This window comes from Plecotus auritus, assembly GCF_963455305.1.
Source record: "Plecotus auritus genome assembly, chromosome: 13".
NCBI lineage: Eukaryota > Metazoa > Chordata > Mammalia > Chiroptera > Vespertilionidae > Plecotus > Plecotus auritus.
In genome coordinates, this window is record NC_137779.1 from 26,779,154 (window position 1) to 26,794,740 (window position 15,587).

Consider the following 15,587-nt stretch of genomic DNA (forward strand, 5'->3'; position numbering starts at 1 on the left):
CTAACGTACTGATCGAAGCATCTGCCCCCTGGTGGTCAGTGCTCATCATAGCGACTGGTCCAACAGTCAGATACTTAGCATATTTTATTATATAGGATCATAAAATTTACCATTGTAATCATTTTAAAGGGCATTAATTCAGTGGCATTAAGTACATCTATAATGTACAACCATCACTCTTATCTATGGAAACCCATATGTACTAAGCATTCACTCTCCCATTCTACCGTGCCCCTAGCCCCTGGCAACCACGGATCTGCTTTTTGTCTATGAAGTTGCCTAATTCAAATATCTCATTAACAATAACATCATACAATATGTAGCTTTTTGTGACTGGCTTCTTTCACCTAGCATGTTTTCAAGATTCATCCATGCTGTAGCATGCATCAGTATTTCATTCCTTTTAATAGCTAAACTAGAGGCCTGGTGCACAAATTCATGCACAGTTGGGGTCCCTCAGCCTAACCTGCCATTGAGCCGATCGGGGCCAACTTGCCCAGTCCCGATAGAGACCTGCTGGCCGGGAGGGGGGAGGGACCACAGGAGGCTGGCCGGCCGTGGGAGGTTGGCTGTGGGAACGCACTGACTACCAGAGGGCAGCTCCTGTGTTGAGCATCTGCCCCCTGGTGGTCAGTGTGCACCATAGCTACCGGCCAGTCATCTGGTCATAACAGTTCCTTAAGCTTTTATATATACAGATAATATTTCATTGTTTGGATATATCACATTTGTTTACCCATTCCCTTGTTGATGGACACTTGGGTTGTTACCACCTTTTGGCTATTGTGAATAGAGCAGAAATGAACATTCATGCATGTGTTTTTGTTTGAACACCTGTTTTCAATCGAGGGGGGATATACCTACAAAGGAAATTGCTGAATCATATGGTAATTCTGTTTAACATTTTGAGAAACCACCAGATTATTTCCCCCCGTGGCTGCAGCATTTTACATCCCCACCAGCAGTGTATGGGGGGTTCCCATTTCACCACATCCTCACAAGCACTTACTATTTTCCGTTCCTTTATTATGGCCATCCTAGGGTGTGACGAGGTATCTCATTGTGGTTCTGGTTTGCATTTCCCTAATGACTAGTGATGCTAAACATCTTCTCATGTGGTTTCTGCTCATTTGTATATCTTCTTTGGAGAAACATCTATTTCGTTCCTTTGCCCATTTTTAAATTGGGTTATCTTTTTGTTGTTGAGTCGTTCAAGAGTTCTCTATTCTGGATACAAGATCCTTATACGATTTGTAAATATTTCCTCTCATTCTGTGAGTTGCACTTCACTCTCCTGACAATGTCTTTTGATGCACAAAGAGTTTTTAAATTTGATGAAGTCTAATTTATCTGTTTTTTCTGTTGTTGCTTGTGCTTTCATGCCACATTTCAATAACCGCTGCCCAATCAAAGGTCATGATTCCTTCGCACAGTTTTATAGTTTTACTTCTTACATTTAGGCAACCAATTGATGCATCTCTCACACTGATGTTTCTGTCTCTCTCTCTCTCACCCTCCCTCCCTTCTACTCTCTAAACGTCAATGGTAAAATAGCCTTGAATGAGGATTAACAAAATAAATAAATGAATAAATAAATATTGGAAAATGCTGCTGCAGCTTAACAGTCACCTTTTGCCTGAGAAATCTTCCCTGAGTCCAGTGGAATGTCTCTAATAGAACAACATACACTACTAGAACGATGGGGGGCAACATGTAAAATTAAGCCAATCAAGGGTTTTCCCTGGAATCAAAGGCTGATGTTGGGGGAGAAACAGTTCTCTCTGCTGTGGTTTCTGGAAGAAAGAAAACAGGAATGTGGAGTTCCTGGAAGCCATTTTTCCTGCCACACAGAGAAAGCAATTCTATAGGAGGGCCACAAAGAGCAGCTGAATCAAGGGATGGAGCCAGAGCCCTGGCAACACGACGGGAGCCCGTAGATCAGGCCGCAGACAAAGCCAAGTAGATAATCAGAACTCCAAGAATGGCGTAAAGCTCAAAGGCCTCCTGGTCGAGCCAGGCCTGAAGTCAGCTGTGCCCCTGTATTTCCCAATTACAAGAGCCAATAAATTTCTTTCTTTCTTTCTTTGAGAGCGAGGAAGGGAGAAAGAGAGAGAGAAACATCAGTTTGCTGTTCCACTTATGTATGCATTCATTGGCTGATTCTTGTATTTACCCTGACCTGGGATTGAACCCACAACCTTGGTATAGCAGGACAGACAATGCTCTAACCAACTGAGCCACCTGGCCAGGGCCAGAAGAGCCAATAAATTTCTTCACTGACTCATTTAAGTGTCTGTCACCTGCCACATGTTAGAGGATTTGTATGGAATCCTCCCTTAGGAAAAATGTAAGAAGCCCACATATTTCTTAAGAGTGGACACAAGCCCTAACCGGTTTGGCTCAGTGAATAGAGCATCGACCTGCAGACTGAAGGGTCCTGGGTTCGATTCTGGTCAAGGGCATTTACCTTGGTTGAGGGCACATCCCCAGTAGGGGGTGTGCAGGAGACAGCTGATCGATGTCTCTCTCTCATCGATGTTTCTAACTGTCTATCCCTCTCCCTTCCTCTCTGTAAAAAATCAATAAAATATATTTTTATTAAAAAAAAATTAAAAAAAAAAAAGAGTGGACACAAATTTGGCTATGAGCTTCCAAGCAGCCAATGCAAATGTGAAAACATGATGAGTTTTACTGAATTTAATGCCCATAAACTGAAATATCTCCTACAGGTGGTCCTAGAGAGGACACTGGGCTTGATTTTATGTGGCAGGAATATGGTTGATTACTTCCTCCTATTATTTTCCGTTTTCATATTTGTAAAATAGCAGCGGGTAGAAAGGTCTTTGGGACTGGGAAAGGAGTGGTAGGGCGAAGGACACTGGAATGTGGTGAAGGTTTCCTGAATACCCTCCCTAAGGAGGTGGTTCTCAAAGTATGATCAGGGAACCCCTAAAGGGACCCAAGACCCTTTCTAGATGTCCACAGTCAAAATTATCTTCAGAACAATGCTAAGAGGTGATATTATTTCCTTTTTCATTCTCATTCCTCATAAGTATATAGAGTTTTCTTTTTTTTTTTAAATATATTTTATTGACATTTTACAGGGAGGAAGGGAGAGGAATAGAGAGCTAGAAACATCGATGAGAGAGAAACATCGATCAGCCGCCTCCTGCACATCCCCCACTGGGGATGTGCCCGCAACCAAGGTACATGCCCTTGACCGGAATCGAACCCGGGACCCTTCAGTCCGCAGGCTGACGCTCTATCCACTGAGCCAAACCGGTTTCGGCAGTATATAGAGTTTTCCAGAGGCTACATGGCATAGGATATTAAAACAGACCAAATAAAGAAAAATACCAGGATCTAGCCATCTTCTAGTAAGCTAGTTAGCAAAGATGAGCAAAGATGTGAAACAATGCCCTTCTTCTCATTAATCTTTTTGAAAATCAGCATTTTTTCATTTAAAAATGTTATTTATCTTAACATATATGAGTTTATTTATTTAAAGAATAAATATTAACATATCTCCATTTTAATATCTGATATAGTAAATATGAACAGATTTAAGCCTTGCCCTGGCCAGCATGGCTCACAGGTTAGAGCATCAGCCTGCACACTAGTAGGCCACAGGTACATTCCCAGTCAAGGGCACTACCTGGGTTGCAGGTTCGATACTCACCCCGGGTTGGGGCACTTGTGGGAGGGAACCAATAGATATGTCTCTCTCACATCCATGTTTCTCTCTCTCTTTCCCTTCTTCCCCCCATTCTCCCTTCCCTTCTACTCTCTCTAAAAATCAATGGAAAAAATGTACTCACTCCTCGGGTGAAAAATATATAGAGATTTAAGCCTCATGAACAAAAGCTCTTTGGGGTCCTCAGTAATTTTTAAGGCTGTACGGAGTCCTGAGACCAAATATTTTGAGAGCTTTGCCCTATTCAATGGTCAATTTCATTTTACTTCCCAAGATGTCACAAATTCTGAGGGGACCGAAAGGCAGTGAACATTTCTTTCTGGGAGGTAATAAAATGTTCTAAAATTTATTATGATTATGTGAAAGGCTTCACAACTCTATGAACATATCAAAAATCACTAAACTGGCCGAAACCGGTTTGGCTCAGTGGATAGAGCATCGGCCTGTGGACTGAAGGGTTCCGGGTTCGATTCCGGTCAAGGGCATATACCTTGGTTGCAGGCACATCCCCAGTGGGAGGTGTGCAGGAGGCAGCTGATCGATGTTTCTCTCTCATCGATGTTTCTAGCTCTCTATCCCTCTCCCTTCCTCTCTGTAAAATATCAATAAAATATATTTCAAAAAATAAAATCAGTAAACTGTACTTTAAATGAACTGTATGGCATGTGAATTAAATCTCACTAAAACTACTTTTAAGAAGTTATTACAGGTAAAATTTATAAGGAAAAAATATTCATTTCAATCGATCATTACTAAGTAAATCAATAACACACTCATCTATTATAAATTAGTGGCCTACAATTATGTTAGAAATAGATAATCTATACTAATAAAAGCCTTGGGGGTGATCAGGCCAGCAGGGGAGGGCAGTTGGGGGCAATCAGGCTGGCAGGGGAGGAGTTAGGGGGCAATCATTGGCAGGCAGAAGCGGTTAGGAGTTGGCGGGCAATCAGGCAGGCAGGCAGGCAGGCGAGTGGTTAGGAGCCAGCAGTCCCGAATTGTGAGAGGGATGTCCAACTGGATCAGGCCTAAACCAGCAGTCGGACATCCACTGAGGGGTCCCAGATTGGAGAGGGTGCAGACCGGGCTGAGGGACACACCCCTCCCATGCACGAATTTCGTGCACTGGGCCACTAGTGAATATTATAAAACCAGGAGCAAGCCTGGTTGGAGTGGCTCAGATGGTTGAGTGCCTTCCTGTGCACTAGAAGGTTGCTGGTTCGATTCCTGGTCGGGGCACATTCCTGGGTTGTGGGTTAGATCCCCAGTTGGGAAATGTACAGAAGGCAACCAATTGATGTTTCTCTCTCACATTGATATTTCTCTCTCTCCTTCTTCTCCCCCTCTCTCTCTTTCTCCCTCCCTTCTTCTCTCTAAGCATGTGAAAAAAATAATAATAAAATAAAACCAGGAACAATAAACTAAGCGATAACAAATGTTTAGAAAAAAATTAAGTACAATTTCCATAAGAAAAAGAAAATTTACCTTCCAAGAGTTTTTGACATGATGTATTGGTCTCTTAATTCCTTGGGATAAACTGATTGGTCATCTACAGTCAGATCGAAAAATACAAAAACTAAGGAAAAAAGGGCAGAAATAAGTCTCATTAATTCATTCGATAAAGAGAAGGCAAATGGTCCTATATTTTAGTAAACATATGGAATATAAGGCAATTGTTTTAATTACATTTACTATCTAACCCCAAAGAAAACTATTTAGCTAGGCTAAATGTCATGAAACCCATGGAAAATGATGACGAATGTCATTCTTCAATGGAGATACACAGCTTCATTCTCACTGTAGTGCATAAAATCCATACATAAATACTAGTTTTATTCCTTGAACTCGGAATTTTTTAATCCATTGCACTAATATAAAATACCTGAGCTCGTATGGCTCAGGGGATAGAGCGTTGGCCTGAGGACTAAAGGGTCCCAGATTTGATTCCCGTCAAGGGCACATGCCCGAGTACGGGGTGTGCAGGAGGCAGCCGACAATGATTCTCACTCATCATTTATGTTTCTCTCTCTCTCTCTCCCTTTCTCTCTGAAATCAATAAAAAAATATTTTTTAAAAATTATTTAAAATAAAATAAAATACCTGTGCTGATTAGCATGCGACCAGAACCTAAAAGCAATTAGTTTGAGCCTAGAAAAAAACTGTTCTGGGCAAGTAAATCAACGGCCTAATAAAAAGTAGGCCATAGGTTATCATACTAGAATTAACTTCTCTTAGCCATTTATACCTTTCCATCGCTGGCATTTTCTGATGCAAAGCATCTTGAACCTACTTGTAAAGTTAAATAAATAGCAATTTCCCCCAAATTCCCCTTTATTTCTCCATTATTTGTGCTGTATTTCAGAAATGAAAACAAATTTAAAAAAAAAAAAAAAAAAAAACACCCTACTCATTTTTAGCCATCCATGTGGGCCAAGCTTGCAATCAGTTGTCAAAGACTTCAATCCTACTAGGTCAGTGGTCGGCAAACTGCAGCTCCCGAGCAGCATGCAGCTCACGAGCCGTGGTTTGCCGCTCTGTTGACTAATGAGTTTGCCGACCACTGAGATAGGGGCTTACTCACAAGGAACAACAACAGCCTGTAATTATTGGAATCGAGAGTCTAGGTCAGTGGTCGGCAAACTCATTAGTCAACAGAGCGGCAAACCGAGGCTCACGAGCTGCATGTGGCTCGTGAGCTGCAGTTTGCCGGCCACTGTACTAGGTCATCAGTGATAAATTTGCAACTGCCTATAGTGTCTTGAAAGAGTGAACTTTTGCCCTGCCGGTTTGGCTCAGTGGATGGAGCGTCAGCCTGCGGACTGAAGGGTCCCAGGTTTGATTCCAGTCAAGGGCATGTACCTTGGTTGCAGGCACATCACCAGAAGGGGGTGTGCAGGAGGCAGCTGATCGATGTTTCTCTCTCATCGATGTTTCTAACTCCCTCTCCCTTCCTCTCTGTAAAAACTCAATAAAATATATATATTTTTTAAAAAGAGTGAACTTTGTTAAGACCCTTGCGTTTCTCGGATTTGAGGTGACAGGTTTTGAGCTCCCTGGATCAACTAGAGATCAAGTCTCTTGACACAAATCTGAGCCACCTCAGGACGCTTCACTCCAGGCTGGCCTATGCGAGGCTAACCTTTGCTTAGTGAATAAGACCTGCTGGCCACCCAGGGTACAGCTGTTCCTCTCTGCTTGAGGACATGTATGAACCTAGATGTCCCAATGGCATCTGAGGATCTGGGAATTTGAGGGGCTCTGGAGATGTATTTCTCACAAATGTCCAGGTCTGCTTCAGGGGCTACAAACCCGGTTGTCCACACAAGCCAGGAAGGTCATACATGCAGGAGAGGCTGGGTTGAGCTTTTAAGGCAACGGGGGACAAGTGGGGACTTGAACATGAAAACACACCGCCCATCTAAAAGAGGCAGCCCCTGCCCTAACCGGTTTGGCTCAGTGGCTAGAGCATCGGCCTGGAGACTGAGGGGTCCCAGGTTCGATTCCGGTCAAGGGCATGTACCTTGGTTGCGGGCACATCCCCAGTGGGGGATGTGCAGGAGGCAGCTGATCGATATCTCTCTCTCATCCATGTTTCTAACTCTCTATCCCTCTCCCTTCCTCTCTGTGAAAAATCAATAAAATATATTTTAAAAAGAAATAAATAAAAAATAAAAGAGGCAGTCCCCCCAAAATAAAACAAAACAAAGAGGCAGCCTCTGCTCAGTGTGACCATCTTTTTCAAAGAAATCTAGAATTTTATGTCCAAGTACAAACATCAACAAATGCCCAGTAAGAGGTCAATAAGGATGAGCAGCCTGCGGAACACCAGTTTGATCTATCTGAACCAGGGCCCACCCTGGTCCGTACAACACCTTGTTCAGGTTAGAAAAGGTGCCCTAGGGCCGAAGCCGGTTTGGCTCAGTGGATAGAGCGTCGGCCTGCGGACTGAAGGGTCCCAGGTTCGATTCCGGTCAAGGGCACGTACCTTGGTTGCGGGCACATCCCCAATAGGAGGTGTGCAGGAGGCAGCTGATGGATGTTTCTCTCTCATCAATGTTTCTGACTCTCTGTCCCTCTCTCTTCCTCTCTGTAAAAAATCAATAAAATATATTTTAAAAAAAAAGGTGCCCTAGGGACAGACCCAGGGGAAAAGGTGGCACACAGCTTGTCAAGTGGAGGAAAGGTCAAATTTCAACACCCAGCTGCTCCTCAAACACATGCTCTCAAACAGCAGAACCCGGTACAGCTGCCTGACCATGTCAGATAGTAAACAGAGAGTCATGAACGGGAAAAAGTAAGTCAATCATCAAATGCATTTCAGGATGCTCAGTACAGCCATCTTCTCAGACGCCAGTCTGAAGAATGACTGCATGAGAATCACCCGGGCAGGATTTTTTAAATCCCTGGAATGACTGAATCAGAATATGTGGAAGAGTGCCTGTGGGGATCTATATTTTCAAGGTGTTAAATCCCCATATCCTTCCAAGTCATTCAACTTTCAGATCGTGTTGGGAAGTTCTGTGAGTTTTTGTATGTTTTTTGTAATGCTCACCCCGAAGATATATTTTTATTGATTTGAGAGAGAAAGGGGGGAGGGGAAGAGAAACATCAATGGTTGCCTCCCTTACGTGCCCCGACCTGGGATTAACCCTACAACCTAGGTAGGTAGGTGCCCTGACCAGTCATCAAAACTGCAGCCTTTTGGTGTACAGGACGATGCTCCAACTGACCCACCCCGGTAGGCCTCTGTGGGGCTTTTGAATTTATTATTACTAAAGAAACAGGAGTATTCCTGTGGTCCAAGGTTTTAAAATCACCATGAGCTTCATTTAACTCTGTAGGTTGTTTTTGTCAATTATTCTGAGTTGAATGACAATTTATTCAGTTTACATGAAGTTTTAGGTGTGGGTACTTATAAAATGCTACCTGATGATGAAGATACACGCCTCCACTTTCAGAAGATAACCAAATGGTATTTAAGAAGGTGGAAGATCTAAATTGAAATTGCCACAAAAAAAAAAAAACATAGCTCAATGCCTGGCATATCATAGGAGTTCAAATATGTGTAGAAACAAATGAATGGAAGGAATGAAGAGAAGAATGAGGGAGATGAAATAATGGCCTAAAACAACTCATAGCTATCTAAGACTGATGTAGTAGAAAATGCATCAATCAATGAACTATCTTTTTTTAAATATATTTTTATTGATTTCAGAGAGAAAGGGAGAGGGATAGAGAGATAGAAACATCAATGATGAGAATCATTGATTGGCTGCCTCCTGCACACCCCCTACTGGGGGAGATTGAGCCCGCAGCCCTGGCATGTGCCCTTGGCCAGAATTGAACCTGGGACCCTTGGTCCGCAGGCCAGATGCTCTATCCACTGAGCCAAACCAGCTAGGGCTAAACTATGAACTATCTTAATGGACAGCATATGACTTTAAATAAAATGAATGTTTTATTCCAATTAAACCTTAGGAAGCCTGACTTGATGGAACTTTTTCATAACTTAAAAATGCAACAAGGGCCCTAACTGGTTTGGCTCAGTGGATAGAGCGTCGGCCTGCGGACTGGAAGGTCCCAGGTTCGATTCCAGTCAAGGGCATGTACCTTGGTTGCGGGCACATCCCCAGTGGGAGGTGTGCAGGAGGCAGCTGATCAATGTTTCTCTCTCATCGATGTTTCTAACTTTCTATCCCTCTCCCCTCCTCTCTGTAAAAAATCAATAAAATATATAGTTTTAAAAAAATGCAACAAGGACTGAGTAGAATCTTGAATGCTAACCTACATACTTTTTTTTTTACCTAAACCACTTTCTGCAAAGAACACAATATCAATTTTCCTTTTATATGGGAGGGGGAAAAAAACCCAACAGCCATAAAATAATGATTTACCTTTGTTACTCCACACGGACAGTGCAATTTCAGAATTGTTATTCAAAGGAAGGCGTCTTCCTTTCCCTACAAGCTCTCTGTTTACAAAGGTTCCATTCCCACTGTGATCTTCTATGTATGCGATGTACGAGTTTTTAGGTCCCATTTCCTAAGACAGAGAACATTTTATTTCCAAGTTTTTTTTTAAAGCTTTAACAGTGAGGACTAGATCACCAGCTCTCCCAAATATGTGGCTACTTGTCACCTACCCTGAAAATCCGAAAGTGCTTCTTACTGTAAGTTCGGTATTTATCCGTTTTTTTCAGCAGTGGTTCATCAAAGCAGTATTCGCAGCTTCTATCCCTCCCGAACCAGTAGCTGTCATTAACACACTCTGCAACACAGAAGCACACACCAGGGGGCTGTGGAGTTTCATCTGTCAAACACCTTTAAAAACTGCTCATAAAATCCACGAGCAGGAAAATAGACGAAGAAGGCAATCTAAATGATAGATGTTTATCAAGGTATTATAAGATTAAAATGAGGGGCAGGGCCCTAACCGGTTTGGCTCAGTGGATAGAGCATCCGTCTGCAGACTCAAGGGTCCCAGGTTCGATTCCAGTCAAGGGCATGTACCTTGGTTGCAGGCACATACCCAGTAGGGAGTGTGCAGGAGGCAGCTAATCGATGTCTCTCTCTCATCGATGTTTCTAACTCTCTATCCCTCTCCCTTCCTCTCTGTAAAAAATCAATAAAAAAATATTAAAAAAATAAAATAATGAGGGGCGGGGGAGAAGAAACAAAAACTTTCCAACAATGAACTTCATACATGATGGCTTACACACACCAAAAAATAACAAGTGGTCATTAGAAGTTCTCCAGCAATTTTTAATCACCTGGAAAAATACTTCGATGCAATTTTCTACTCGTTATCCTCCTGAGTCTTCCTGTCACACTGAGTATGTATCTGCACTCCTCACGGCAGGCTAGATGCTAAGGTCTGGCCTCTGACCCCCTCCAGCCTCACCTGGTGCCCCTCCCCGTGCTCACTGCAGCCTGACCCCTTGGCCTCCTTCCCAACTATGCCAGGCCAAACTCGTCTTGTGGCCTTTGCATACTTTGTTCCCAGTGATTTCACCGGCCATTTTCCCTTTGCGTCTGGACTCTTACTGGTATCTATTCCTGCACCTGTTGCGGGTTTTGGAAGCAGTTCTAGAAACCAATTCATTAACTAATGGAAGCAGTTAATAAAAAGTGACTAAGAGCCCTAACCGGTTTGGCTCAGTGGGTAGAGAGTCGGCCTGCAGACTCAAGGGTTCCAGGTTCGATTCCGGTCAAGGGCATGTACCTTGGTTGCAGGCACATCCCCAGTAGGGGGTGTGCAGGAGGCAGCTGATTGATGTTTCTCTCTCATTGATGTTTCTAACTCTCTCTCCCTCTCCCTTCCTCTCTGTAAAAAAGCAATAAAATATATTTTTTTAAAAAAAGTGACTAAGAGCAGGATGTATAAATTAAGTACTAAAGTTTGACACATCATTAACTATTAAGAGATACATTAAGATTCCATGTTTCAATGATCAGACTGACAAAAATCAAAAAGGTTGGTATCACACTACGGTACAGGGACTCCCGTGCGTGGACAGAATATAATTTATACACTGTTTAGGGAGGGTCATTTAGCAAGAGCTATCAAAATTACATATGCAGCCCAGCCGGGTGTAGCTCAGCAGTTGAGCATCGACCCAGGAACCAAGAGGTCACCGGTTCGATTCCCCGTTGGGGAATATGCCCAGGTTGTGGGCTCAATCCCAGTGGGGAGCATGCAGGAGGCAGCCAATCAATGATTCTCTCTCATCATTGATGTTTCTCTCTCTCCCTCTCCCTTCCTCTCTGAAATCAATAAAAATATATTAAAAAGACCATAATATTTTTTTAAAAAATTACATATGCAACCACTTCACGCCCATAAAGATGGCTACCATCTTTTTTTTTTTTTTTAAAAAAGGAAAATAAGTACTGGTGAAGATGCAAAGCAACTGGAACTCTCATACATTCCTGGTGGGAATGTAAAATGGTACAGCCACTGTGGACAAGTTTGTGGTTCTTTAAAAAGTTCAACACAGCCGGCCGGCGGGGCTCAGCAGTTGAGCGTCGACCCATGAACCAGGAGGTCACGGTTCGATTCCCGGTCAGGGCACATGCCCGGGTTGCAGGCTCCATCCCCAGTGTGGGGCGTGCAGGAGGCAGCCAATCAATGATTCTCTCTCATCATGGATGTTTCCCTCTCTTTCCCTCTCCCTTCCTCTCTGAAATCAATAAATATATATATATTTAAAAAATAAATAAATAAAAAATAAGAAGTGCAACACAGCCTGGCCAGTGGCTCAGTGGTTGAGCATACCCACCCAGGAACCAAAGAGGTCACTAGTTCGATTCCCAGAACTGGTGGACGGAGAATGCAAGGAGATCCTCCCCTGGAAGGCCTGCTCCGACCTCTGCTCAATTAGGAGACCCCTCCGGCAGGTGTGTGCAGAAGGGCAGAAAGAACAAGGCAGGAGGAAGGGGACCAGGAGCTCTGGGAGGCAATGAGAGGTAAGAACCCAAAGAAGGATGGGCCCCTCCGCCTGGGAAAGAAAAAGGGGGTGCGGATGAGAGGTGTGTGGGGAGAGAGGAAGACATACATTGTTTTTGACCTGTGAGTTGAAAGTTCAATTAAGTTCTTTTCTTTGCCAGGATTCTAGACCTCTTCGAAGTTCAAGCTCACTGTCCTCTTCTCAGAGGATCCTCTATCACTGAAAGATGAAGGGCCTCTGGGAAAAGTTAGCCCATCTCTCCCTTTGGTCCCATTCAATCCCAACATTTGGTTTCTCTCTCTCACCTTTGCTTTAAAACGATTTCCCCGTTTAACAGATGAAGACTGTGAGGCTCCAAAAAGTAACATCGTTTGCCTGGGGACATAGAGCTAGAGACAGAGCTTGAACTTGAACTCGTGTGTGATGGCAGCACCCTCACCCTTTCCCCAGCCCCCCAGCTATATATTCTCTCTTATTTCCTTCCCACTCCAGCATTTATAAAAATGTTTTTAGGGAGGAGGGAAAAACACAGATCAGCTGCCTCCTCCATACCCCCTACTAGGGATCGAGTCCACAACCTGGGCATGTGCCCTGACAGGGAACCCAACTCTGACCTCTGGGTGCATGGGAATACACTCCACCGACTAAGCCACAGTGGCCAGGACCCCACTCAAGCATTTTAAAGATCTCTTCGCTCTCTCTTGCCACCTTTTCTCTCACTCATTTCATGCTGCAGCAAGCCTTCCTTGGGCTGCACAGTCCCCTTTGGCTGCTAATTTCATTACTTTTCTCACTCCACTCACTTCTTTCGGAATGACTCATTAATGACATAGGTCTAAAGCAGCCGTGGGCAAACTATGCCCGCAGGCCGGATCCGGCTGTTCTATCCGGTTCTCTTGCTCTCCCCTCCCCTGGCTCCTTTACTTTGAATTTATATTAGTTCACACAAACACTCCATCCATGCTTTTGTTCCGGCCCTCCGGTCCAGTTTAAGAACCCATTGTGGCCCTCGAGTCAAAAAGTTTGCCCACCCCTGGTCTAAAGTCTAAAAGTTGTAGGTTCAAATCATTCTCCTACCAACTCCTGGCTGTATGACCGTAAACAAGTTCATCCACTTCTTTCTAAGCCTCGGTTTGTTCTTCTGTAAAATGGAGATAAGGATTAAGACACTCATAGGATTATTTTGAACTTTAAAAAAGATATTTCCAATACCCCACCCAGCATCAGGTGAGTAGAAGCTGTTTTTGTGCAGGGAAGATGATACAAGTTCAAGTCTTAGCACAGGTTCTTGTAGTCCTGGATCAACTTGCACAGGCCCCACAGCCGGCAGCGTCTTAACAATAATCTGTAATTGCCTTTTCTGAACACAATATTAATATTACACTTTAGAACAAAGGGTCTTACCGAGATTGGAGAATCCATCCTGAAGGGCCCATAATCGAGCCCAAGGGGCAGGGACCGGCTCCTCCGGTTCTTGGTCCTCGGGGATAGAATACAGTTCCTGAGTGGACACTGTGTCTAAGGAGCTCAGGGTCCCCGAGCTGGAGTGAGAGGACTGGCTGGACGTTGGAACCGTGCTGGTGGAGGACCCGGATGAGCTCTGGGACTGCGAGGAGGGGCCTGGCATCTGCGAGGAGGGGCCTGGCATCTGCGAGGAGGGGCCTGGCATCTGTGAGGAGGGGCCTGGCATCTGCGAGGAGGGGCCTGGCATCTGTGAGGAGGGGCCTGGCATCTGCGAGGAGGGGCCATGGGACTGCGAGGAGGGGCCTTGGGACTGCTGATGCTCCCCTTCCGTCTCCCGAGACATCACCACCGCAAAAATAAGCGTCCAACAATAAGGTGGGTTTCACGGAACAAGACTTAAAGTTCAAGGGTGAAGGATGAGGCCCTGGCAGGGTAGCTCAGTTGGTTAGAGCATCATCCCGATGCCAAGATTGCAGGTTCGATCCTAGGTCAGAGCACATAAAAGAAGCAATCAATGAATGGATAAATAAGTGGCACATCAAATCCAAGTTTCTATCCCTCTTGTTCTCTCTCTTCCCCCCTCTCCTCCCCTCTAAGGTCAATTAATCAATAAATACTTTTTTTTTTTAAGTGAAGGATGAGCAAGTTACAATGACAAATAAAAAATAAAAAAATCCAGGGCAGCCCTGACTGGTTTGGCTCAGTGGATAGAGCATTGGCCTGCGGACTGAAGGATCCCGGGTTCGATTCCAGTCAAGGGCATGTACCTTGGTTGCGGGCACATCCCCAGTGGGAGGTGTGCAAGAGGCAGCTGATCGATGTTTCTCTCCGATTGATGTTTCTAACTCTCTATCCCTCTCCCTTCCTCTCTGTAAAAAATCAATAAAATATATTAAAAAACAATCCAGGGCAAGCATGCTCTGCAAAAATTAAAATTCCAACCGTCTCTAGACATACACTTCTTCTGGCTTGAGCTTTTCTTCAGCTCACTTTCACTAGGTCAGTTTTTCGTCAGAGGAAAGAAATAAGAAAATTACTTGAAGGCTATAAATAAGTAAAAAGCTATGAAACTGAGTTGAGGAGGGGGAAGAGACTTATAAAAGCTTATATTCACCCAATCTTTAAAATTTAGAAATGAAACCTAAAACGTATTCATTCATACAATCAACACTACACTTAAATGTCATATATGTTCGGAAAGAGAAAGGAGAAGGGTCTGGTGGTTTGGGGTCGCAGATGGGCAAAGAGACACTGCAGTTATTTGCTGTACCACTCCAGGGGGGAGAGTTACTTAAAAGGTCACTGATGCCCCTCCTCCCCCAAACCAGCTCAGGAAGGTAAGGACCAAGTTCCACTGGTTGAGTAGAGATTCCTTAACGGCTAAGTGCTGGGCCACAGAATGAGGCAGAACACAAAGAAGCCTGCCATAAACAACTCCATCGAGCCTTTTGTGATGCTAAGTAACTAGAGGCTCCAGTTCTCAGCATCCTAAAAGGCCCGCCAGCCCTTCAGAATCTTGCAGGAGCCATTCTGGGAGCCACAGAAGACCCTGGCAGAGGTTCCCCACCCTGGCTTTAGAATTAACTTGATGGACAGGTAAACTCTGATAACCAAACCTACAATATAGTCAAAGTAACTTTCAACCCCTTACTTGAAACCCCCAATCTGATTCTTTTTTAAAAGACACTTTCTCTCCTGACCCCCACACTCAGACTACTGGAGGAGAACATAGTAAGCATTACTCACACTGCCTGCATTTACACAGCTTTCCAGATACGAAGGTCCTCGTGAGTTTTCCTTGAAGCACACCCAGAAGGCGATGCCAGAGCGGAGTCTGCCACTCCGGCTGCGCTAAGGCTACCTCAATCAGGCTGTGTCCTTCTGCAGTTTTGGAGCAAAACTTCTCCGCCCTGAAAACTGGCAAAAAGACAGTGTGTCCAGAGATAGGCATCATCGAATATGAGAAATAAGGGTAAATCAGGT

The 15,587-nt window shown here is 44.2% G+C and overlaps 1 protein-coding gene across 1 annotated transcript in view; it reads right to left on the bottom strand.

Annotated features, from left to right (window-relative positions):
- CHEK2 (checkpoint kinase 2) overlaps nucleotides 1-15,521 on the bottom strand; it is a 33,116-nt gene extending 17,595 nt beyond the window's left edge. Inside the window, exons 1-5 of the mRNA XM_080649650.1 lie at nucleotides 15,351-15,521; nucleotides 13,545-14,088; nucleotides 9,837-9,961; nucleotides 9,589-9,736; nucleotides 5,180-5,270 (exon numbers count right to left, since the gene is read on the bottom strand). Coding sequence (XP_080505776.1) covers nucleotides 5,180-5,270; nucleotides 9,589-9,736; nucleotides 9,837-9,961; nucleotides 13,545-13,947 — 767 coding nt within the window. The 5' untranslated portion in view covers nucleotides 13,948-14,088; nucleotides 15,351-15,521. The remainder of the gene's footprint in view (nucleotides 1-5,179; nucleotides 5,271-9,588; nucleotides 9,737-9,836; nucleotides 9,962-13,544; nucleotides 14,089-15,350) is intronic.
- Nucleotides 15,522-15,587: the final 66 nt, after the last annotated feature.